At 48.0% G+C, this 24016-nt stretch overlaps 1 protein-coding gene across 15 annotated transcripts in view; it reads right to left on the reverse strand.

The window, feature by feature from the left end:
* The window catches only part of Tenm2 (teneurin transmembrane protein 2), a 1136292-nt gene that overhangs the window by 58767 nt on the left and 1053509 nt on the right, over positions 1-24016 (reverse strand). For all 15 annotated transcript variants that reach the window (XM_039085070.2, XM_063268320.1, XM_039085069.2 and 12 more), the window contains 3 exon segments: positions 10519-10729; positions 4850-4969; positions 725-986 (listed from right to left, as the gene is read on the reverse strand). In XM_039085070.2, coding sequence (XP_038940998.1) covers positions 725-986; positions 4850-4969; positions 10519-10729 — 593 coding nt within the window.

The raw sequence follows: 24016 nt of genomic DNA on the forward strand, positions 1-24016 counted from the left end.
GCCAGCGCTTCTGTGAGCTGCCTCCCTCTCTGAAGTATCACCTTGTACGTGGGCACACGAACGGCTACTTGTGGCTGAGAGAGAAGAAAAGAAAACCAACCCAGACTTCATCCTACGCCATGGAGTGAAGGGACTGAGGTTATGATTTTTTGGATTAATAATTATTGCGTTTCTCACACGCGTTTGCACACACACACACACACACACACACACACACACACACACACACACAGGCTGTTGTCAATAAGAACAGCAGGCTTTATTGCTAGCTGCATGCGAGGAGGCCACGAGAGGCTGTAATTATAAGAACCTGCAACTTCCACTGACAATTGGCGTAACGCAACAGGGAGGCAGTAATGTAATACGCCCTCTGTTGTAACACTGATGTAGATCATTAGAGCGCCTCTTATCGTGCATCTCCATGACTAACAGGAATAAAAAGCAATTTGTGGGTGGGCGGCACATATGTACGGTGTTTTTATTTTATTAAAAGCTCTCGTGGCTGCCAAAGTCATGAGCGACTATCTGCAAACATTCCAGACGTCCGGGAGGGACTCGAATCGTCACCTACAGTGGCTATAAATCCTACATCTTGTTTCTCCCCTTCCATATTCATTTCTGGCACCTTTTGGGAGACAGAAATGAAGGGAGAAAACTGGCCAGTCACGTTCGGTTTGGGACGTGCTGTTTGGGACATTTGCCGAGCTCTGGGACCTGTCCCTACCTGGGTCTCAGGCACAATGGGGTTCGCCGCAGGGGAAGCGCTGAAGAAGGTGGACAGAGGAGAGGAGATGATGATCGGGTCAGGCCGGACAAAGCCACTGAGGTCACAGCTGGGGATGGAGTTCTCCTCCGTCTTCATTACCAGGGTGTCCATGGCATAGAAGCTGTTCCACGGCAGCCATACTGTGCGCTCCTGGCTCATGAAAGGGGCTCGCTCAAAGTGAAGAGTCAAGGCAGAACCCCCATTGGCAATCAGGTCAAACCTGGAGAGAGGCCCAGAGGGTCATGAACAACAGGGTAGATTCACCTTCAGCCTCCTTACCTAAGAGCTGCTGGAGGGACAAAGCGGACGGGCTAGACCGCAACTTACTGGTTATACGGCTCTAGGCAAGTTACCAACTCTCTTTGAGCCTATCAAATCCACCTACCATTCACCATCAAGTGACGGTACTGACCAGGAGAGTGTAACTGAGAATGAACTGTGCTAATGAGGAGGAGGGGTGGGGCTCGGCTTAGGGCTGAGCCAAATCCAGTCTACCACCTGTTTTGGCAACTGGTTAATTATGCGAGACCGGCACCCATTTGCTATTACGCCCTTCATGTCTATGCTCCTGCCGCCAGGACCTGACCGAGCTGAGTCATGGCCATAAGAGTCAACAGACAGCAGAGCCTAAATGACTCACTATCTGGCACTTTGAAGGAAATGTTACCCTATCTGGAATAAAGCACTCAGTACTGGGTCTGAGAGGTGGGTTCAGCACTGATGGGGTCACAGTCACAGGATGTAGGCAGGGCTTCTTCACCCACATCCCTGTTTGTACCTCAAGAGCTAGATGGAGATACTCAGCTCTGTCCTTGTCTTGTCTTTTACACTCTCCTGCACCATACCATCATTCCCACCTGATAGGTGAATGGTGGGAGAATTTAATAGCTACAAAAAGATCTGATAGGCTCAAACGTAGAAGGGGCTTTTTTCATCTTATGGAAAGGGAGGGGATTTGCTGAGAGATACACCCCGACTTTAAACTACACTCTACTGGACTCTCATGTGTGCCCAGGCTTGCTCCAGAATCTCTACTGCATGTGTCACAGTAACATCTCAGTGAGAGCCTCCTGAACGTAAAGGCATGCGTCCTGTGTCTCACACTACTTTGGTTCCATGTCCGGTGGTTCTTAGTGATAAATAATGAATGCATAGGCTACACAGGAATATTAAGGTACACATTAGAGCAGGCGGAGAGCAACTGTTCACCCTGGAGTTAATTTGTTTACGTGTTTGTTGGCTACTCATGATGCTGGAGAAAGTTTTGCATCTGATACACAAGGGAGTCAAAAGGTTTGAAGTTAAGCACTCCTGCAATCTTACCTGGCAAGCTGGGGTAATAGTATTCCTAGTTATAGGCGGGCCTGGGCTACACAGTAAGATTCTGTCTAAAACAACACCAACATCAACCCCAAACCCGATACCAATATGAATACCAATACCAACAGCTCAAAACAATATTGCTCCTAGCTGTTCCTGGTGGCATTAACATGATTAAGAATCAACATGAAAGTTAGTAGTCCACAGCACGTCTCGAAGGCTGTAGAGTTTCTAGGGTGTTAAAAAAGTGTACCTTGACACTGTTATGGCTTTGCAGCCTGAGAAAGTGGAAGAGCTGGGATGTAGGTGTGGAAAGATGATGGGGGGGTGGATTTTAGATGTAATCAATCTGGAAGTACCTAAGGGGGATGGGAAGGGGGATGGGAAAGGAAGAGGAAGGGAGAGACAGGGACCAAGAGACTCAGGAATGATACCATGTTGTCTGACAGGATGTTTTAATGGACTGGCTCACCTATAACTCTTCCTGGCTCACGCCTGTAATTCTAGCACCAGGGAGGCAGAGGCGGAAGGACTGTTTCACATTCAAGGCCAGTCTGGGCTGTTTGTCTCAAAAACAAAGCACAACACACACACACACACACACACACACACACACACACACACACACACACACACACACACAGACACACACACACACAATTGAGGGGGCTAGAGATATAGGTCAGTGGTAGAATTGCTTGCTGAGCTTGGTGAAATAAGGCCTTTGATCTCTAGTATGTCTAGAATCACAAAAGCCCACATCCAAAACAAGCAAGGAAACAAATTACCCCCTCCCCCCTGCAAAACAGCAGAAACCGAGGAAGAATGCTGGTTTCAAGCCAGGCATGGCCGCACATGAGTGATCTTAACCTCTAAGACTGAGGAAGGAGAATCATCATAATTTGAGGCCAGCCCGAGCTATATGGTAAGACACTGGCCTTTAAGGGTGAACAGGGCCAAAGGCCCTCAGCCTAGGGCACATTCGCTACCCTAGTGCTTCCAAAGGACTTGGCAACCAAGTGTGTGTGTGAGAGACACTCAATGATGGTCTAGCTTACTCTTTTGAAGTTTTTCAATGGCACGAAAGCAGGACACGTTCAGTAGTCAGTGGCTTTCGAGTTGTGACCATTTCCTGGACAGTACAACACTCTCTTGCAATTCAGGGCAGCAGCAGCAGCAAGCTCCACTTCCCAGGGAGCCAGGCCACCGCCAGGATCAGGCTGCAGAGTTCTGTGTTGCTTAGCCAGGGTGGCACCTAACTCACAGTGTGTTCAGTAGGGAGATGAGACAATGTCACCCAGGGGTTGAGAGCCGGCAGGCTCTTAGAGCGTGAGTGTGGGCTGCTGGGAGCCGGTGAATGTCTTTTAACTGGCTGAATGGCTACCATAAAGCCTTGAAAAGAAGGCTAGGCTCTTCATCAGAGAGGCAGAAGAATCAGTTCTTTCTCCATGAAGCAGCCATGATCTTCCAGAGTTGGTTTTTACAGAAAGTGCTTACATCAGATTTATAGTTTCTCTCTCTCTCTTTGGAAGAGGACATGGGGTGTGTGTGTGTGTGTGTGTGTGTGTGTGTGTGTGTGTGTGTGTGTGTGTGTCTGTGTGAGTGAGTGTGTGTCTCTGTGAGTGTGTGTGTCTGTGTGTGTGTGTGTGTTTGTGTTTGTGTGAGTGTGTGTGTGAGTGTGAGTGTCTGTGTGTGTGTCTGTGTGAGTGTCTGTGTGTGTGAGTGTGTGTGTCTGTGTGAGTATGTGTGTCTGTGTGTGTGAGTGTGTGTGTGTCTGTGTGAGTGAGTGCGTGTCTCTGTGAGTGTGTGTGTCTGTGTGTGTGTGTGTTTGTGTTTGTGTGAGTGTGTGTGTGAGTGTGAGTGTCTGTGTGTGTGTCTGTGTGAGTGTCTGTGTGTGTGAGTGTGTGTGTCTGTGTGAGTATGTGTGTCTGTGTGTGTGAGTGTGTGTGTGTCTGTGTTTGTGTGAATGTATGTGTGAGTGTGTGTGTCTGTGTGAGTATGTGTGTGTCTGTGTGTGTGTGTCTGTGTGAGTGTGTGTCTGTGTGTGTAAGTAGTGTGTGTGTCTGTGTGAGTGAGTGTGATAGTGTGTGTGTTCAGTCCAGAGTGGGTGTCCCCCTTTCCACGGGTGTCTCTTTTTTCTGTAACTGTTGACTCTATGCCCAGTGGATTTAGAAGTCGTGGAGCTTTCATCTTGGTGGGGACTGAACGGGTGCGTGTTCCCAATCAGAAGATAATAGGGGGAGGTCGCCTTCTTCACACAGCAGGGTGACTGCTAAATGTACTTAATTAGACTTCTCTGATTACAGCCCACCCCCTCAAAACTGTAGCGAAAATAACACAACTCTTAAAGCAGCAGATAAAAGCAGAAGGGAAGCGCGGCAGGACACTGTGTCATGCGGATTCCTGTCACCCTACACTGCCTTTGATTTAAAATAGGAGTTAGCTTCTAAAAGCTACCTTCCCCTCCTTTTTCTAGACTCCCATCCTCCCGGGTACACAGGGAGCAGCAGTTACCTGACAGGGCCAAGGAAGGACGATGGCTGCCAGGCACCTCGGAGCACTGTTCTTCCTGTTTGTTTTCCGGTTAGAATGTCACACCCACAGCCGTGACACATCTTTGGGGGGAGTGTTCCTTAGAGGTCTGGGCAGGTGGCTAATCCCCTGTACTAGAAGAAACTGCTCGGTTCCCAGCCAACCATACTTTCTGTCTTCTTGTGCGTGCACTCGGCACTGGGTAGGTGCGGGTCACACAAAGCTACTTACGTGCCGTCCTGGCGAGTGATGGTGTAACCATATTTTGGGTACTTGACAAAAGACACATTCACACCCACCAGGGGGGTCCCATCCGTGGTTACTACTTGGCCTCGGATCAGAGACACCAGGCTGAGAGAGAGGAAAAAACAAAACAAAACAAAACAAAACACATGGGTGTGTGAGACACACACAGGGCAGGAGAGCCTCACTGTGATTCTCTTCCCTGTTGGGGCTGCTTCCTTATTCTTGCCTGGTACCTAGACCAGGAGAAGACCTTTCATACTGAATGCTGGTTACACAACTCATTGAGGGGTGCGGGCAAAAGGGGATATCTCAATGGTTTGTTTTGCCTAAGCACAAGAACACAGACATTCTAGGACAAAATCCCTGGATGGTGATACCTGGTCCCTGGGCTGGGCAGTGGTATCTCCTGGGCATATTCCTTTAGCCTTGGCCTTGCTCCATCACTTGGTGTCATTTGATTCAGTTTGGTTCGAGCTTCAGGCAGCTCCTCATCACTCACGTGTGAGCCTTGGCCTGGCACAGAGTGTATTATGCTTGGATGAGAGCTTCCCCATCTGGCTGCTCCTTTCCTAATTTGGCTTTGGAGCAAGGCCATCCTACTCTTAGAGGCTGGGACGTCAGGGAGTACAGAGGAGCACACAGAGCTTTGCTGTAAGGCTCCCCCACACCATATACGTCATGGTTTGCTACCCTCAAAGAGCAGCCATTTCTTACCATCCATAAGAACCTAGGAAAAGAGGATATCGAAGATTTGGGGTGTGTGTGTGTGTGTGTGTGTGTGTGTGCGCGCGCGCGCGCGCACGCGCGTTGGGAATATTTTGGAGTCTGATGGCATATAATTATAAAATCTCGGGGTTGGGGATTTAGCTCAGTGGTAGAGCGCTTGCCTAGCAAGCGCAAGGCCCTGGGTTCGGTCCCCAGCTCCGAAAAAAAGAAAAAAGAAAAAAAAAATCTCCTCCTATCAGAACTCTGCGGTCTTGAGAGAAGACTAGCTGAAATTCTATCCTTTCTCTCTCTCTGGTGTTATGTAATACTCATCTCTCTCCAGACAACAGCAACCAGAATTTTCTCAATAATCACCACTTCCAGCTATCTGGGAAATCCTGTAAAGCCAAGGGTAGCTACAACGAGGCTCGACTTTGCTTTCCTAAGATACTCAGGACCAGAAGTATTTCTGTTTTCCCTATTTCGGGATATCTGCATATCCATAATGAGCTATCTTGGGGATGAGAACCAAGTCTAAACATTCAATTCATGTATGTTTCATATACATCTTATAAATCTGCCTTGAAGGCGATTTGATACAGTCTATTTAATGACGTTGTCCATGAGACAGTTTCATGGGACGGGGTTCTGTGCTGGGAGTGTTACCCTGGTGTGTGACAGGCGTTGGGGTTTGGAGTATTTTGGAGTTTTCCACATTAGGGATGCTCAACCTTTGCTGTACACAAATCCCAAAGCTGGAGAATGTGTGCCCCTCTCCCCGAACCCTCTTGTCCTCAGGAAGAAGCAGGGCCATTCAGAAGCTCTGTATTTGCTTTAAGCTCCAATCTGAGCATGCCTGTTTTCCAGCTCTCCCATTGGCCTTGGAGACAGGGGGCCATTTTGGTGAGCACTGATGGTTCTCCAGACTCCCAGGTTCCTGGGCACGCTCCCAATTTCTGGACTAGGTCATCGAGCTGACCTCTCTTTGCCAGAATCTTGTCAAGGATGTTTGGAACGCGTTTCCTTTGCCATCCCAGGTGTCCTGGAAACCCCGAGGGATGCCGCCCCTAGGCACCTTTTTCTATTAGTGGTACCCCCAACCCTTTGATGATCTGGGGGTGTTCAACCATTCCACCAACAGCTCTAATTGTCTGCTACTGGCTGCCTAAGAGATGAGTCCCACTTTTAGCTGGTGCCAACCTCAGTGCTAAAGTCTTTTGAAAGCAGAAAGCTAATTTATGAAAATAATCCTTTTGTTCAATTCCATTTCCTTAGCTCCGAGTAGGACTCCTTTAAGGCCTTACCAGCCACTGTTGTAAAATCATCCGTATGTGTCCATGACCACAAGGTACACACCATTGGCGATGTGAAAACAACCTTGGAAGCACGTCCCACCACGGGCTTTTCTTCCTTCCTTCTCTCCTTCCACAACAGCTATTTCTTTTAAATCCGCCCTACAGCAGAAGGCTTTGTGGAGTGCTACACAGAATGAAGGGGGTTCGACTGTGATTTCTCCAGCTCTGTTTATCCCATTTCTCCCTTGTTGCTAGCTTCTTGTTGTTTCTAGGCAGCCAACTCGCAGAAAAGATCCAGCGAAGACATGCTATCGGCTCATTCCTATTTATGATTATTGATGTGTAACAATTATCGCATTATCTAGATAGTGAGGTCTGCACCATAAATTACAGTGGTGGAGCCAAAGCATCGCGGTTATTTCTGTCTGCCATTATCTAGGGGAACGCCTTTGGAGAAGTCTTGAATTAAATTTGCCTTCCTTCCTAGTTCTGCCTTTTGCTATTTGTCAGATGGTAATGCACCGAGCTCCTTCACACGCTTGCTGAACTCCACCCCGTGTCTTGGAGGACTATTTTGTCCTTCTGAATTATGTATCTACACAGAGATGTTCGAGAGAGCTGCCTCATCAAACGCCCAAACGGCTTCCTCTAAAGTGTCTTTTCTTTACCCCGGTCTGTGTGCTGCTCCAGACCACTACATATTTTTGGAGTCTCTGCTGACTACTGAATCTTGGCCCTCCCCCCCAGAATGCCTCCCGGAAGTGGTAGCTCATGGTGGGGAGGTTAAGATGGTAGCAGAATGGGGGGGGGATATGAAAAGGAGAGTGTCAGACTGAGGACAGACACTGAAATCCTAGGTAGGAAAAACACGGAGCAGATCGAGTTTGTTACAGCACAAGCAAGTTGCACGAACTTCACCAAAATGCTGTAGAGGAGTGAAAGTCGGTCATGAGGCTTCATGAGAATTATATTCATAATGAAAAGGCACACAAGGAGCACTGTCTCAGGGCCAGGATTTAACAGAATCTCACTCACTGGACCTGACTGGACCAGAACAACAGAAGCTCCTTCTCTCCCCTCCCCTCCCCTCCCTTCCTCTCCCCTCCCCTTCCCTTCCCTTTCCCTCCCCTCTCTCTCTCTCCTTCCCTTCCTTCCCCACCTTTCTTTCTTTCTTTCTTTATTTCTTTCTTTCTTTCTTTCTTTCTTTCTTTCTTTCCATTTTGGTCAGAGATTTGTGCCTGCCTCTCTCTTCTTTCCTCTGTCTCTTCCTCCCCTTTCCTTCCTTCCCCTTCCCTCCTTTCTTCCTCCTTTCTTCTTTCTTTCTTTCTTTCTTTCTTTCTTTCTTTCTTCCTCTCTTTCCTTCCTTTGCCATTCCTCTTCTAGAATAAATAGTAATGTTACTACATGCTCTATAGGAATACTCTAATTTTGCTAATCAATTGTGCCCAGTATGGCTCCAGTAGAAGCTGGGGGGCAGGGCAGCAGAAGACCGAGGTTATGATCTCATCCATACCATCATTAATTTTTCTGATTTCTGTTTAGTAAGATCAGGACCTAAGGTGACCCAACGAACTCTCATACTCAAAGGAGCTGCTAAAGGCAACGTGCTATGGTGCACGCCTGTAACCCCAGCACTTGGGCAGGAGAGACAGGAGGATTTCTGTGAGTTCATGGCCAGTCTAGCCTAGTCATGAAGTTCATGCTAGTCTGTGCTTTCTTCCTTCTGGTTCAGTCAGGGTTATAGAGTGAGTGAGATTCTGTGTAGAAGAACCACAGATAAATACAACAGAGCTGTCCGCAACTCTGGGGTTGTGCAGCTTTGTAGAAGGCTTCTGAGGGGCTGTAAAACTGACTGTGCCCCTGCCTAGGCTTCTGCATCCCAACTTTCTAGGCTCCCAAAGGATCTGGGATGGGGACTTGGTTCCAACCAGATGACACCTTCTCCCTAGAGTTCAGTGAGGTGACTTCCAATAGAATTCCCTATGAAGTCAGGGGCTCTTGACCTTGCTGAGAGAGAAAGTGAGATAAACATCTTACTCTTGGGGTACTTTTGAGCCTAGCTGATGAGGACAGAGGCAGGGACAGCAAGGGCAAGGCAGAGGGTGTTACAGTTAGAGAGGGGAACATGTACTGTGTTCTAGTACATAGTTGGGTTGGGTGCCTATGTTGAACCAAACATATTGCAGAGTAGAAAGGGGTAAACAGATTTAAAATGTTTTCAGTACAAAGAAATGGTAAGTATTTAAGGTGACAGATATCCTAATTACCTTTGTTCTGGTCATTAAACAACATACACATGAATCAAAATATCACACTGTACCCCATAACTAGGCATTGTTTTCCCATGCCAATCAAAAATGAAATAAGGGCTGGCTGGAATAGGTGAAGGTGCTCTCTACTAAGCCTGACCACTGGGTTTGATCCCGGGACCAATCTGTTGGAAGGAAGAATCAACACTGGCAGACTGTCCTCTACATGTGTGCTACATGTATGTTTATGGCACCCCTTAAAGTAAATATAAAGACAAAACAAATTAAAAAATGGTAAAAAATTTCTTAAAAAAGGAAAATAAAGGTAAGAAAACAAGAAATAAATACCAACCCCCAAAAGAGTTAGAAGGAAGAGGACAGGATGGGGGCTATACAAAGGGGACAATATTGTCTTGCTCATGCTCCTAAAATCTGGAGGCTGAATGAAGGAAGAGCCAATTCAGCAGTTCATACCGTTCATGTGAGAGAGCAGAGAGAGGGGGTAGGGTGTCCCCTAAAAGGCTATGCTAACCTTTGCTGCAGAAGCATATGCCTGGACTTCCTGATTGGGCCAGGGAGTCAGTCATGTGGGCCAGCAAAGGGCCCCCTCCCTGGCTAGCTCATCTTTTAACCTACAACTAGCATAGTGTCTAGAAGACAGAGGGGATGAGGTGGGAGGGTCTCTTACAGTAAAACCTTTCCCTTTGCCCTCTTCTCCAGGATACAGGTCTGACTTGCTCTGGTGTGAAGAGATGGTCAAGTTGGCTTCAAAAATACATTAAAAAAGTCACCTCCAGATATTCATAAACTCCAGAGAGCGAAAATGAACTGGAATGAGGGACTTAGAGAGACATGCTTGGGTTCAGCAAATTGAGCACGACAGGGTATCCTACCTGGGGGCTCTGTGAGCACCAGAGACAACATATAACGTCATACTAGGTGCTCAATAAATCCCTATAACTGGCATTACCTTGACTTTAAGATGCCACGGATGATAGGTTATGTTATCAAGTTAATAACAGCTTTCAAAAACACTCTATTGAATCAACTATTTCAGTTACGCTCACACAAAAGCCTCTCTCAGAGGCATTGAAAGGGGGGTTTAAATAATGACAAAGATGTCATAAAAGAAGGAATCATAAAAATCATCTCAGAGCTCAGAATCAACAGGTATCCTCATGAGGTTCTGGGCTGAAGGTGGTCTGAACCGGCAGAGCAACCACCACCCTACTCTAGCATCCTTACCAGAGTGAGGGAAGCGTCTTCAGTGAGCCTTGGCACGCTCAATGAAACATGCCCTAGGGGGCAGTTTCCAGGGAACGGGTCTATGGAAAAGACTTCCTTTTGCTCTAATAGAAAAAGGAATGGGGACCTCCCTGGCCCACAGGGACAAAAGGACACCTACCTGCTATTGAAGGGGTTGTCTCCAGGAATGATGTGGGTGCTGTCCTTGCCTGCCAAGAGCTTGATACGATCATAGAAGGACTTCACCGCAGGCCAGTCTGTCTGGCCTTGCTGAATGATGTCCAAGGGGTCCCGAGACCCCCGACAGAGCAGGCTGTTCTGACAGGCTGACTGGAGGCAGCAGTCAGGGTCCAGGCAGTCCACCAGGCCATCTGGAAGGGCAGAAACAGAGCCAGGCTTAGAGCACTGCATGGCCAAGCCACTTGGAGACACTGATAGACGCTAACACGTTTGTTACCATCAAACCTTCCCATGGGCCTTAGTCTGGCAGGTTTCACACAGCAAGCCTTGTATAATTGCAGCTCCCCTAACCCAGAGAGTAAATGGTGGATGGAAACAGCTGCAAAATATCAACAGTCGTTTCTCTAGCGTGGCGCTTTTTCTTTGCTCTACCACGTTTTCCCGAAATTCCTTCTTTTTGCTACAACGAGCAGAGGTTTTTAGAACCTCCAGGACAGGAATGGAACCCTGAGCTTCGCTTTTAAATAACACAGCATACCAAGGGCCCAGAGACTGCTCCCAAGGGCCTGTGCAGATTGGGTCTCTATCCACCAAACAAGGTGTGGGATTCTGCCAATCCTCTTTCCTTGGAGAAAGACGCCTTCAACTGAAACCAAGGAGGAAACTGTTGACGAGATGGAGAACCAGGCGCCGTGAGTGTCACCTCTTCAAGGAGGGGTGGACATGGCATTGTGTGGCAGCCAGGAAATGAAGTTGCTTCCATTTTGTCTTTTTGAGCAGGGCAGTGAGCCACTTTCCCTAGACTCCCACCCTTTACTCTCTTTCCCCGGCCACTCTTACTCACTAACTTCCTATGTTCCACACACTGGAGTGCTGTCCACATACAGGGAACAGAACAGAAAGCACAGTCATGCCACCTGTCTGGAAGGAGCAGGTCAGGAAGGACCCACTGAGCACAGCCCAGTTTAGGGGTGCCCTTTTAACCCAGGAAGCCCTCCTGGTAGTGTGCCTGGCTAGGTGAGCATTATGCACTGTGGCCCATAACCCCCATTTACAAGCTGGCATTCTAACCCACGACAAGAAGGGACTTACACCGAGAAGTAATCGGGCCACTAGGAGACACTCAGTCCTCCCAGAGCCTTGACTTTGAACTTTCCCTGTCTCAACCATGAGAAACAGATGTCTCCTGTGTAAGCTCCATACACTACGGTATTTTGTTACAGTGACACAAGCTGATTGGCTTTTCCAGGCACTCCTGATCTGTTCATCTCTGGTCCTCTGAGAACGGCTCGCATTAGATGCCCACAGACAGGGTCAACGCCTGCCTCGGGCCTCCCCATAGACAGCCCCCAGCAGCAGGTTCTGGAGTCTGCACTGCAGTCCTGGTTCTCAGATGATTCTAATGCACAATGTATTTTAGAAACCATCGTTGATGACACCGACTTCCTCATCTGGCAGTTAATTACGTCTTTATGCTTCCTGCACTCTACGGGGGGAAGGAAATTCGGTGAAAGACGAACAGGGCCTTATTAACGTCGACATCCATGCCTCTCTCAGTGTCCAGCAGAGAAAAGGATACTCAACAAATGTTTGTTGAATGAGGAAAGGACTGTTTGCCATCCCTCACATGTCAGAGAAGGCTGAGGAGGACCAGAATGATCAGTGTTCACTTTCGAATTCTCTGTTAGAGCGAGTCTTTTGACGGAGCACATCATACAAGAGATTGGGGAGTAAGTTAGCTGATCCCTGGTGGATTTGATAGCAAGGCATTTTTTTTTGGGGGGGGGTGATGGTGGTGGGAATAATTAGCGTCTTAAAAGTGTGCTCTAAGGTCCTGGGCTGGGCCGTGACAAACACTTGTCCAGGATTGCTGAATCAGAGACCTGGCTGTGGGTTTTTAAATTTACAACAACGTAATTTTTTTTTTTTTGGCATTTCCCCCCACCCCCTTCCCGTTGGTTTTACTAATGAAATTGAAATATGTAATTTCACCAAAGTTCCTCTGTAATTTAGCAATTAATGTACAATTATTTTAATGCATTACCTTCTTTTTAGCAAACAAACAAATTAGGAGGTGGTGTGTTCTGCTTGGCTTTAAATTACCGAAACTAGCCTCTCGTTTTCCACGTGGGCAGAAGCTGCTGGTGTGCCTCGGGACACATTTAGGTTTACAAAATTTCCTAGAAATGCAGACACGAGAGGGTAGGCAGGCAGGCAGGCATGGTGTAAATTTAGAGACTTTGGAAATCGAGGCTCTGAGCAGCTCAGCCCTGTGTGTTGGCTGAATGTGAGGCTCCCCTGAGCCCAGAAAAGCTGAGGCCCCAGAAACAGTGCTGGAGGAGGAACAACATCCTGGCAGAGGGCTGGTCCAGGAACACAGCCCCAGATCCAGGGTCCGATTGTTCAGTCTGGATTCAAGGGGCTTTGGCAGGACAAGGAAGAAAAGGGGGGAAAATAATTGCATTGAATTCTGCCGCGCACGTCACGTTCACGGATTGCTTGCTGCACTAGACAGAGGGGAATCTACACAGAACGCCTGCTTCAAGGTTTTAAAAATAACCCGCTGAGATCTGCACTTCTATTCAGCAGCCTAGAAGCTTCTCAGGTGAGAAGAAACCCACTGTTGTTAGCGCTATAGATTTCTTTTAAGGTCGCCGGCCTCTTCCCATTAGGAGCCCCATCCATCTCTGGTGGCCTTGCCCTCCTATAGCTGGCAAGGGCTTCTTCCACCACCAGCTTATAGTACCAGCTCGAGGACATACGTGTATGCATCCAGTTCAAATAAAACCCAGAGACAGTTTTCCTATTAAGCACCAAGCACGCTCTCCCACCCCCTCCGCCCCCACCAGTGGGAGGCTGTCACTCTTTCTAAGGTTGCCAATACCTTCAATTTCCCCCCTCTTTTGTTGATACTGTTTTGCTTTTTTTTTAATTTTTATTTTTAATCTGAGGGCTTGGAATAATAGCAAGAGATGGTCTAAACACATCAGCAGTAACAGAAGACAAATAAGAAGAAAAGAGATAAATGATCTCCTCCCACACATTTACATTTCTCTGCTACGGTCACACTGTTTGGGGGTGCAGGAGTTATTAGGACAGCGGCATACACCATGCCTGTAATACCTCCTCATGCTGCGTGATCACTGGCCGCTGCCCCCAACACTTTCCGACCACACCGTGAACTTTAAATTGGCCCTCCAGTCTCCCAGTGGCCTGTCAGTCACGGGCATCGCATCTTTATGCTAGCGAGCCCCTTGGATGGAGTCTGACATTGCAATCTTCAGTAAATTACCCTGTCACTGACAATCCTGCAGTTATCTCGCAAACAATCAAGCAGGCAATCAAACCACTCTGAATTGCCGGTTCAGGACCAGGAGGCCAGGACGTCTCCATCCAGCCACAGGCCCTCTGATGGCACTGTCCCATTTCTTTATTTATTTATATACCTGCTTATTTGTCTGACTTCATCTCCACCCACCATCCCTCCCCCCTAGGAAGGGGGGTGTTGAGGTGGTGGTGGGAGACGTTTGCAGTGACCCTCAACAGAAGCTTCATTCTGACTCAGCAAGAGGGACCTCCCGGGTGGCCCCGTGGTGTTGACACATCTGCTCACATGTCCTCGTCTGCTTCAGTTCACTCTGAAACATGGCCTCGGAGTCCATTCTGGGCGCCTTCTGTCAGTAATGAGGCTAAATCACAGCTCTGGCCGACTTTTCTATGCACGTATTATATCATATGATAATTGAACTGGCGTTTCCAGGGAAATGTGGGCGTGAAGAATCTTTCTGGGAACACGATGGAGCCCGTTTACTTATTTATATTTTAATATTAATTGGTTGCAGTCACACTAAGACTCCTAAAAATATCACTTTTCTGTTATTTTCTATTGCTGATGGTTTGATGCTAGGGACCCACATAACCCAGGCTGGCCCAGAATTCACTCTACTTGTAGCTGAGGATGACCTTGAGTTCCTGATGCTCTCAAGGACTGGAATTGTAGACCACCACATGGCACTTGCTTTATCTTTTAAATGCCACTTTTGATTAAGAACATCAGACAACCTAAAGACTATACATGGACTGACCCCGGACTCTGACCTCATAGGTAGCAATGAATATCCTAGTAAGAGCACCCGTAGAAGGGGAAGCCCTGGGTCCTGCTAAGACTGAACCCCCAGTGAACTAGACTGTTGGGGGGAGGGCGGCAATGGGGGGAGGGTTGGGAGGGGAACACCCATAAGGAAGGGGAGGGGCGAGGGGGATGTTTGCCCGGAAACCGGGAAAGGGAATAACACTCGAAATGTATATAAGAAATACTCAAGTTAATAGAAAATAAATAAATAAATAAATGAACACACACACACACACACACACACACACACACACACACACACACAAAGAACATCAGACAAGCTGGTAATATGGAGTGAGCTCTTTGGATCAGAAGTCCTAACGGAGAAGGCCCCACCCCCACACAGAGTCAGAGAGAGAGGTAAGAGCCTGCTGTGTGGAATCAGGTGGACTCGTGGTTGGATTTCATCTTCCTTGGCCTCATCCCATCCGTGCAAGCGTGGGAAGATGAACAACATTGTTGAGGCTCAGTTCATCTGCCTTCAAAACTGAATTATCCGGCTGGGCATGGTGGCACATGCCTTTAGTCTCGGCATTCAAGAGGCAGAGAGGCAGAGGCAGAGGCAGAGGCAGAGGCAGAGGCAGAGGCAGAGGCAGAGGCAGAGGCAGAGGCAGAGGCAGAGGCAGAGGCAGATCTCTGTGAGTTGGTGGCAAACCTAGTCTACATAGCAAGCTTCAGACCTTCACTCAAAGAACAACAGCAGCAGCAGCAGCAACAACGAGTTACTATAGTTTAGGCGATAGCATTATGAGATAGGGAATAAGAGACTTGAGGTATAGAATATCCTTTTATCATATAGCACATGTAAAGTAAAGTATTACCCTGAATAGAAGTTCATTGAAGCTTTAAACGCATCCTGTTTGTTAAAAATGGACAAGAAAAGTAATAATGGAGTGATAATATAGTCTTTCATTAGTATGAGCCCTGGGCTGGTCAAACCTTGGCAAACTTGCTAAGTTCCAAATAATGATAGGCTAGGACCACTGCAGAGGAAACCGTGTTTTGATATTCTTAAATTTTGAATCTTCACAGTGGTTTTGCAATGAAGGGTAAGGCAACCTTGGAACTTCAGACTGGTTCCTTGAGTCTGAGTCTCAGTTTGGCTGCTGTTTGGCTTCTGTGGACAATCAACTGTTTCTGGCCTCTCCTCTCTCCCCGGCTTCCCCACGTGTCAAGCGAAGATGATGGTGCTGGGGTGAGAAGTGCTGTCTGGAGGATTAAATCGCACGACTCTCGGCCCTCTGGATCTGGTGTCCACATCTGTGCCTTCAACTAAACTCAGATAGAAAATGAAACCAAGCCTATGGTGGTTACATCTGTACTGGGCACACGTAGAGGCTTTCCTGTTTTCCAGCCAATTCAACAGCACTACTCTTTATACAGCGTTTACATTGTAGCAGAAGTCACCTGGAGACGCTCTGGTAGTTCTAACTAAGCTGGTGAGGGTGAGCCGTACTAAGATGGGACTGAGCCGTAGGCAGACGGGAATGGCTCTGAATGCGGGTTAACACAAAGTCATAGATCTACTTAAATTATCTTTATTTTTTGGTGACTTGCTGAATTTTGTAAATGGTGTTACCTGGTGACGTTAAAGGCTGGGCGGCCCGGAGCAGGATAAGCTCTGGAAGATGTGAGGAGGCTATTGTAGCAAACAAGTACACGTTTTCCATAAGTGATCTGTGGGGCCCTGAGGAAGGCCCCTGTGGACACTGAAGAGGGACTTGTACTTGGAGCGATGTCTGGTAGCTTGGGTGCTCAGAGATCGAACTGTAACCGTTCTGAGCATCCTACAGAGGTAGAAACAGAAGCTTGGAAGGCTGAGCCAGTCCTAGCCAATTGGCTGAGACGCAGGAAAAGGCAGCCAAATGCTAGCTAGCATCTCCGTTACAGCAAAGAGATGCTTCTTCATTAAAGGACGTCAGAAGACACACTACTTGGCTGCTCACCCAGGGAAACTCGAGACTTAATCACTTCTGAAGGCCTGAATACTGCTCCAGCTGGGGCCGGTTGACATGGGCATCCGAAAAGGGATGGGCATGAAAAACAAAGTGCCCAGGAATTCATTCCTAGAACCAGGCTGCTGAGAGCCCCCCATTCACCTGTGAGATTCAAACCGTCCCGCTTGGTGGGCACGCACCTTCTGTGGTGGCTAGAGGCGTGTGTCAGCCATCTCTGGTCCCTCCTTACTTTGCTCTGCTGGATTTTAAAGGGGCCACCTGCATGGTCTAGAGACTTCTGCTTAAACTGTTAATGGATGCTCACCAGTAAAGATGAACTCTGGTAGGTGGCGGGAGGCCCAGTGTACACAGGGGAGCAGCCACAGTCAACGTTTGGGTATTTCAGAGTTAGTAAAACATGTAGACTATCTTTTTGCCCAAAAGAGGCTGACTCAGCTTGGAGTCAAAGAGGATGTGAGGTTGCTTATTTCTCGTGTTTTCCTCTTCGATCTCTGTAAACTGGGGACTTTGGGAGAATCTGGTTAGAAGCGGTTTTTTGTTCAGTTTTGTGGCACCTTGTGTTTCCCACATTTTGGAAGGCACACAACTTCCTCTTTGACCTGCACGAACTCTGTGGGTTTCTAAAGCATTAAGAGCTTTAGAGGAACACCCGTGTTTACTTTTCTCAGTTTCGTTCTGTGGAAAGGTAGCACGAATTGATCTCAAAGATCCAATGCAGGTGCCGTGGATACTCGGTGAACTTCTACATGCAGTCTGGGTTGTATGGGCAAGTTTGCTTAGTGGGTAATGGTACTTGTGCTGTCCTGATGATCTCAGTTTGATTCCCAGGATCCGTATGGGACAAAGAGAGAACTGACCTCCATGTGTTGTCCTCTAATCTCCACACACATGCACACTCATACAAAATAAATACATGTAAAATGTTTTAAAAGCTCAGATTTTTCACACTGAAACCCTATTTTCCCAGACCGTGGTTAGAGAGGATTTGTTCCAAGGACACACAGTCACCCACTCATCAGTCCATCTATCCTATTCAGTGAACCAGGGGGCTATGTAGAGGTTTGGTTAAAAATTTGAGCTTGGAAGAGTACACACTGATCCACCAGCAGGATGCTCAAGAACAGACAAAAATCAATTACAATAGAAATTATAGTCTCTTCCATGAGGCTAGGGAAAGGCCTGGGGGGGGGGGGACCTTTCTGGGCACTCTACACATTTCTGCTTCTCATCTCGGCTAACTAGCTGCACGGGCAATTTTAGAAGGTGCTGGTATCTCACAGGGATGTTGGGTAATCAGCCAAGATGATCAAGAGGCCTAGGAGAGCGGGCACACCTGCTCGCATGCTGAGGGGGCTGGAATCACTACTATTTCTTCTTTTTCTTTTAATCTTTCTTGGGTTCTCTGGGCAGCAATGGTTTGTGGACCCACACGGAGATTAGTAAATTTTCATTTCCCTTAAAGAAAATGCAGGTGGCAGAGGAAACAAACCCAGGGGATCTTAAGGTTAATCACAGGGAGGAGGTGATGGCAGAGCCAATGATGTCGTGGGAAGAAGAACAGAGACACTTGACTGGATCTAGAGAGAGTTTGGTACTTTGTTCTGCAATGGAAATAAAGGAGAAAGGGGTGGGGCACCTGGTCAGTAAGAGCCCTGACAAAGGTCAAAGGGCCACCCCTCCACCACGGGCAGATAGTTTTAGGGAGATGGCAGCCTAGGAGTGGATTTTGCCTTGGGAGAATCTTACTTAGGTTGAGCTCTGCACATTGTTATCCTAAAGTTCATGGAACAAATATAGTTTGGCCAGTCCTCTATGTATGCAAGCAATCTCCTAGTAGAAACGATCATTGCTGTGGCAACTCAGTCTCTAGGAGGCAGCAAAGGGAATACCGCTCCCACCTGAGGAAGCTGTCTACAGCTGGTAGCTGCTGGCTACACGGTCATCGGATGATGCACAAAGGTCATAAAACAGGCATTGAGAAATTTTGCTGAGGAGCATTAATTCCTCACTCGAGCCACAAAATAAGCAGAAGCTGGACAATTAGGCCCCCATTAGCCATCTTGTCAGCTCTGGGAGTTTCAGAGTCCCCCAAACAGGGCAGAACTAGCAGCCACATCAGAAGCCAGAAACAGGACTGACAGAGGAACATCTGTTTTATAAGGGATGGACATTTTGTGTACACATTGATGAGTCCACTAACCACACCTCAAATGATGGTGGTTATCTACGATGGGGAGCTTGTCTCCTGGGAAAGATGTGATCATTTTACAGGCGCCATATTGCCCCCTTCAAGTGATGACAAGGACGACTTCCTTTAATTACCCTGCAGGGCCAGATCGGAGATGAGGATCACCCGGAACACACGAGGACCAAGACTGTGTGATCGTGTAACGACCCTCACCTCCACCTCAGCTCTTCCTCTACTTAAGAGAAGGCTCGTGTAGGTGCCACAAAAGCAGACGCGTGGTAGTGGGACTTTTCTGTACTTTTCCTTATGCCATGCTGACTGGCTCCTTTTCCATCATTCACCATGAACCATCTCCTTGCTTGGTAAATTAGGATGCAGGGCCTGGCCCAGCCTCCTAGGACTCCTGGGGTTGGAGCTAAAACCCTGCTAAATCCCAGATTAACTCTTGGCATGCGGTTGATTCTGCAAGCCTAAAGAGTGGGTGAAGGATGATAAACATGTCAAAGGCACCCTGATGGGGAGACAGGCGCTTACAGGGGCTGCTCCCACAAGGCTGGCTCTGGTCTATTCTTTAGAAATGGCCAAGGAGGCTGCTCTAAAGCTCAGGCCCCACAAAGCGGTGGCACCCAGCCTTTCCCCAAACTTGTTCATGGTGGCATTGGCTCTTGGCCCAGTTAGAATTAAAAAGCAAATAAGCATGAGAACCTTCTGGCTTTCAAAGCTGGAATCTTATCCATTGGTTCTTTAACCCTGGGCAAGGGAACTTGCTTTCCCAATCTGTAGAATGGACTTAACATCACTACCCTGTCGGGCAGAGGGCTATCCTAGGATGGGGCCCCCATGAAGACCAACGACGCACAGCTCTGTGAGCGGCACATCTTAATGGTCCTTCCTGCTCTCCCCCAGAGAAGGGCACTGCTCCATTTGCATCCCCCACTATGCCTGCTGACAAGTTGGAAGTGAGGGATAATTGAAGATACTCTGGCTTGATGTAACTAAGAGGTGAAAGGCGCGGGCAAGGCTGACTTGATTTAACCTGGCAATATGAGATTAGTTCTTCATTGCCTCTGTTAGGTTTCCCGCATTGCCAACCTCTGAGAGCAATAGATTGGCTGACAGGGTGCTCATTTGGAACATTTCACCTGCCATTAATACCCTGGCTGCCTGACGGACCGTTGTTCCTCAGACGGCCTGCTCTCCCTCTGCGGAGCACAGCCGTTCTTAAATATTGCAAGAAGGAGAACCGTATTTTTTTTTTCTTTTTACTCCTGGAAGGCCTGTTGGAAGTTTTCCTCTTACTTCATGCCAATTCTTCGTGTCAGCCTTTGAGTTCCAGGGCCAAAGAGCCTTGCCCCAAAGCACTTTCAGCTTTTCTTACGACTTAGCAGTGGAAGACCAGTCAGGCTTGACCTGGCAGAGATCTGGCAGAGTGGAAGCCACACCGATAGCTCATTGCCACCTTTCCTGCTCTTGGGGAGGGATGTGGGAAAGAGAAACGGCAGAGTCAGCTAGGAGAGCCACAAGGCTGTTACCCAAGGCAAGGGTGTGTGTGATCCAGGTGTGTGCCCTCACTAGCTGTGCCTGGAGGCAACCGGGGGATGTTTCCCACCCCATCCTGAACGTTCATCCACTTTATTCATTTTGCTGAAGGTTCTTTACCGAATGCTCTCTACAATGAGACACAAATACGACCAACAAAATCTGGTGGGGCCGTACTACTTAGAAGTTCTCTAGCAATGGGGACTCTTGTTCTGAGCGCCGAGTTTCTAGTATCTATAATCTAAACCTGCCTTGCTCAAAGTATGGTCCTTGTCACCTGGCCTGGAGGATAGGCACTTGGATTCTTGCTGTTATCTTAGACCTACAGATGAAGACAGTGAATCTGTGTTTTAGTAAGAGTCCTAGGTGGTTCCTTTGCTTATCAAAGTTTAAGAATCCTTGCCCTGAATCACTGGAAGGGCCCTTTAGACACTGAAAGAAGTTCATGCAGTCCTGAGGTACTATGCCAGATTTTCCAATCTAGGACTCCTGAAGGATATTATCAGGGTTCTCTGAAACACAGAAATGGAGGTGGCAAATCAGTTGGGGGTGGGAATCTACATTCAAGTACAATTTGGGAGAGATCTGTTAAATAATATGAAGCTAAGTTCTCACAGCTGAACTTCTCAGAGTCGTCGACCTCGACCTGTAAATACAACTCTTTAATACCGCAGGGGAGTGAGTGGATAGCACCTCATGATGGCGGAGCTCTTTGGTCCACACATGCCTCTACAGCTGTATCCAATGTCATTTAGCCTAACAGCATGTGAAAGAATTCTACTGGAAAAGGAGCCCTGTTCTCAGAAGGGCCATCCAAATCTCCCTGTCCTCCATGGTAAGAAGCAACATCTCTGTCTCCACTTGGCTGTGCAGACTGTGGTGGCCCACAGTGACCAGGCCCAACACAAACTACAATATTATGACGAGCACGACCCTTCCGGTGAACTGTACACTCTCCCACTTCTCGTTCTGACTTTTCTCTGCTTCCTGGATACCCTGAGGTGACCCTGAGTGCAGGGGCCCAGTGCTAAGTGACATCATCCCGGGAGGCTGCATGTTCTTATATTGTGATATGACATTGTTACCCATAAACTGCATGCAGCTGAGTTACAAAACAACTGCCAAAAACCCCTAATATATATTTTTTTAATTTATAAGCCCTTGTCTTGATGCAGTCCACAAGCTGTGGTTCCCAAGCCTGCATTACAGGCAAACATGTCTTTTGAGAACTAATAGTTGGTGCCCGAGAAGAGCTTTCTAGGTGTCAGGTACATGTGAAATAGTTTCCATGTGAGGCCCTGGGATCCCAGGCACTGGGGCTACCATTTGCAATGGCAGAGAAAGAGAACCAGACATAGATTTAATGAATTGATGGAGCCCTAAGGTTGGGTTTGAGCGAGGTTTGCTGCTCTCTGAAGTCCACGTCTTACTTGTAGCTGCTACTCAAGGCTATGTCTGTCATAAAACATCCCTGCCTTCCTGGGGGCCAGTGTACCACGGAGCCATGCTTTGAGCCGGCCTCGGGTCCTTGCACCTTAAGGCATAGCTAAGTCAATCAGAAGACCTAGTGACATGAATACATGTTGCATCAGGCTATGGACTATTCAGTCAGTTTTCATTTAACTCCAGGTCTTCACTTATATCCATTCTGACTTGGTAGGTGAACACTGGGCTGGCCCTGTACCAGCTCTTCCAGCTTCTCTAAGCTTTCCCACTCTACACCATGAATCCTTCATCCAGCCAAGACCATTCACATATGCTCTTAGGAAACTCCCAGCTGGGTTCTACCAGCTCCATTTTGCAAATGGAAAAACTGAGGCCCAGAGAGCAACTGAGTTTTGCTCAAGGGCACAAAACTGATTAGTGATGGATGTGTGATCCCCACACTGGCCACCTGCTTCCACAGCCTCTTGACTTCTAACTCCCCCCTCCCCCCACTCCTACAGGAGGCTGTGAGGGTCTTCGCACAGCAGGGTCCCCTCTGGGTGTTGCAGCTTCAGTAAACGTCCTCAGTTTCTCATTTTCTTCCTTCTCTTCTCCCTTCTTTTTCTGCCCTGCCCCCACCCCTTTCCATGCTCTGCTTTCTTTCCATACTCTACCAGTCTTTCCACTCTTGGCTGGTTGACTTCCTTCAGTCACGAAGCAGCTTCTAGAAATGATCTCATGTGATCAGTAGTTCAGCACCATGGAGAAACCCTGACCCAGCACAGACTCACCCCCGTTAGCCCTGCGATGTTTGCAGTACTATAGGGACTTTTATCCTGGCTGCTGCTGTCTACCCCCTCCTTGACTATTACAAAAGCCAACGGCCACAGAGAGCAGGGCCTCTGATCCTAGCCTCCCATCTCCTCAAGTGCTTGCCCTCTGCCTGCTGGGCCTGGCCTCTCAGAGCCACCTTCTTTCCCTTCCCGGCTCCTCATCAGCTTGCGTTTCACAGAGCCTGCTGACAGGTCAGACAGAAGAAGCCGGATGGCCACGGAGCCCAGGCCCAGCAGGGGGTAGCAGCCTGGTGGGGTGCCAGACAGTGACCTGCCTGGTCCTTCAGAAAAAAAAGGAGGGGCTGTCACGGTCAATGGTGTGGAGCAACAAGCTGGAGCAGCTCCTTTCTGCCTGAGGGGAGACCCAGGGATGTCTGAGTGCAGGATGGGCCTTAGAGTTGAGACCACTGGGGGCACGATGCTTCTTTTTCTGTGGCATAAACACACTTCTGACTGCTGGCTCGGAGGAGGGATTGGATTCGGTTATCAAACAAGCTTTCAGCTTGATGGGGACAAGGGAAAGAACTAATTTCTAAATTAGTCCCTTCCTAAAGACCATCACTCCTGTGCAGCAGGCGCTGGATGAACTCTCGGGATGAACCCATTTCATCCTCATGACTCTTCTGCGGGATGGGTGCCAGGAGGTAATATCACGCACGCAAAAATACATCCGACGAACTGACTGTGTGCAACGTATTGGTTGCAAACCATTAGCTCTGTGGCCTTGGGCTTCTTACTTCATTTTTTTGGGGCCTCGATTTCTTATCTACAGAATGGTGCTAATAATCGTATCAGTGTGGCAAGGCTGTCGAAAAAGATTAAACCTTCTATCAAAAGCATTTAGTATATGATGACCAGTTGTTTCCTCTCATGTTACAGCTGGAGAAAGCCAGTCTTAGAGAGACGAAGGCTTGTGAGAAGTAAGGCTGGATTGGTAGAGTGGGCCAGTCTTCTCCACCATGCTATGGCTTGACTGACAAGCTGTATGTGGAGATTTCAGAGTCCAGGCTGTCCACAGTGCTTCTGCACTTCTTCCTGTCTTGATGGGATAATTCTGGGATACATTAGTCAGTTTTGTTTTTGACACTGTGACAAAATTAAGGAAGAAGCATTGACCTTGGCTATGGCTTTAGCCTATGATTAGCTTGCTCCTCTGTTATGGGCCTATGATGGGGCAGGAGGGAGTGAATGGACAAAGGTGCCCACATCAGGGGGTCTGGAAAACAGAGAAGAGACAGGAAGGACAGACCCTAAGAACATGCCCTATGTAGCCTACTTTCCTCAAGTAGGCCCCACCTTCCTTTAAGCAGGCCACTACCTCCAGATAACGCCAGCACATTGTGAGTCCGTTATCAGATGGGTCCATCGATTGGAGGGAGAACCTTATAATCCAATCACCTGTC

Source organism: Rattus norvegicus, chromosome 10 (genome assembly GCF_036323735.1).
Source record: "Rattus norvegicus strain BN/NHsdMcwi chromosome 10, GRCr8, whole genome shotgun sequence".
NCBI classification, from domain to species: Eukaryota; Metazoa; Chordata; class Mammalia; order Rodentia; family Muridae; genus Rattus; species Rattus norvegicus.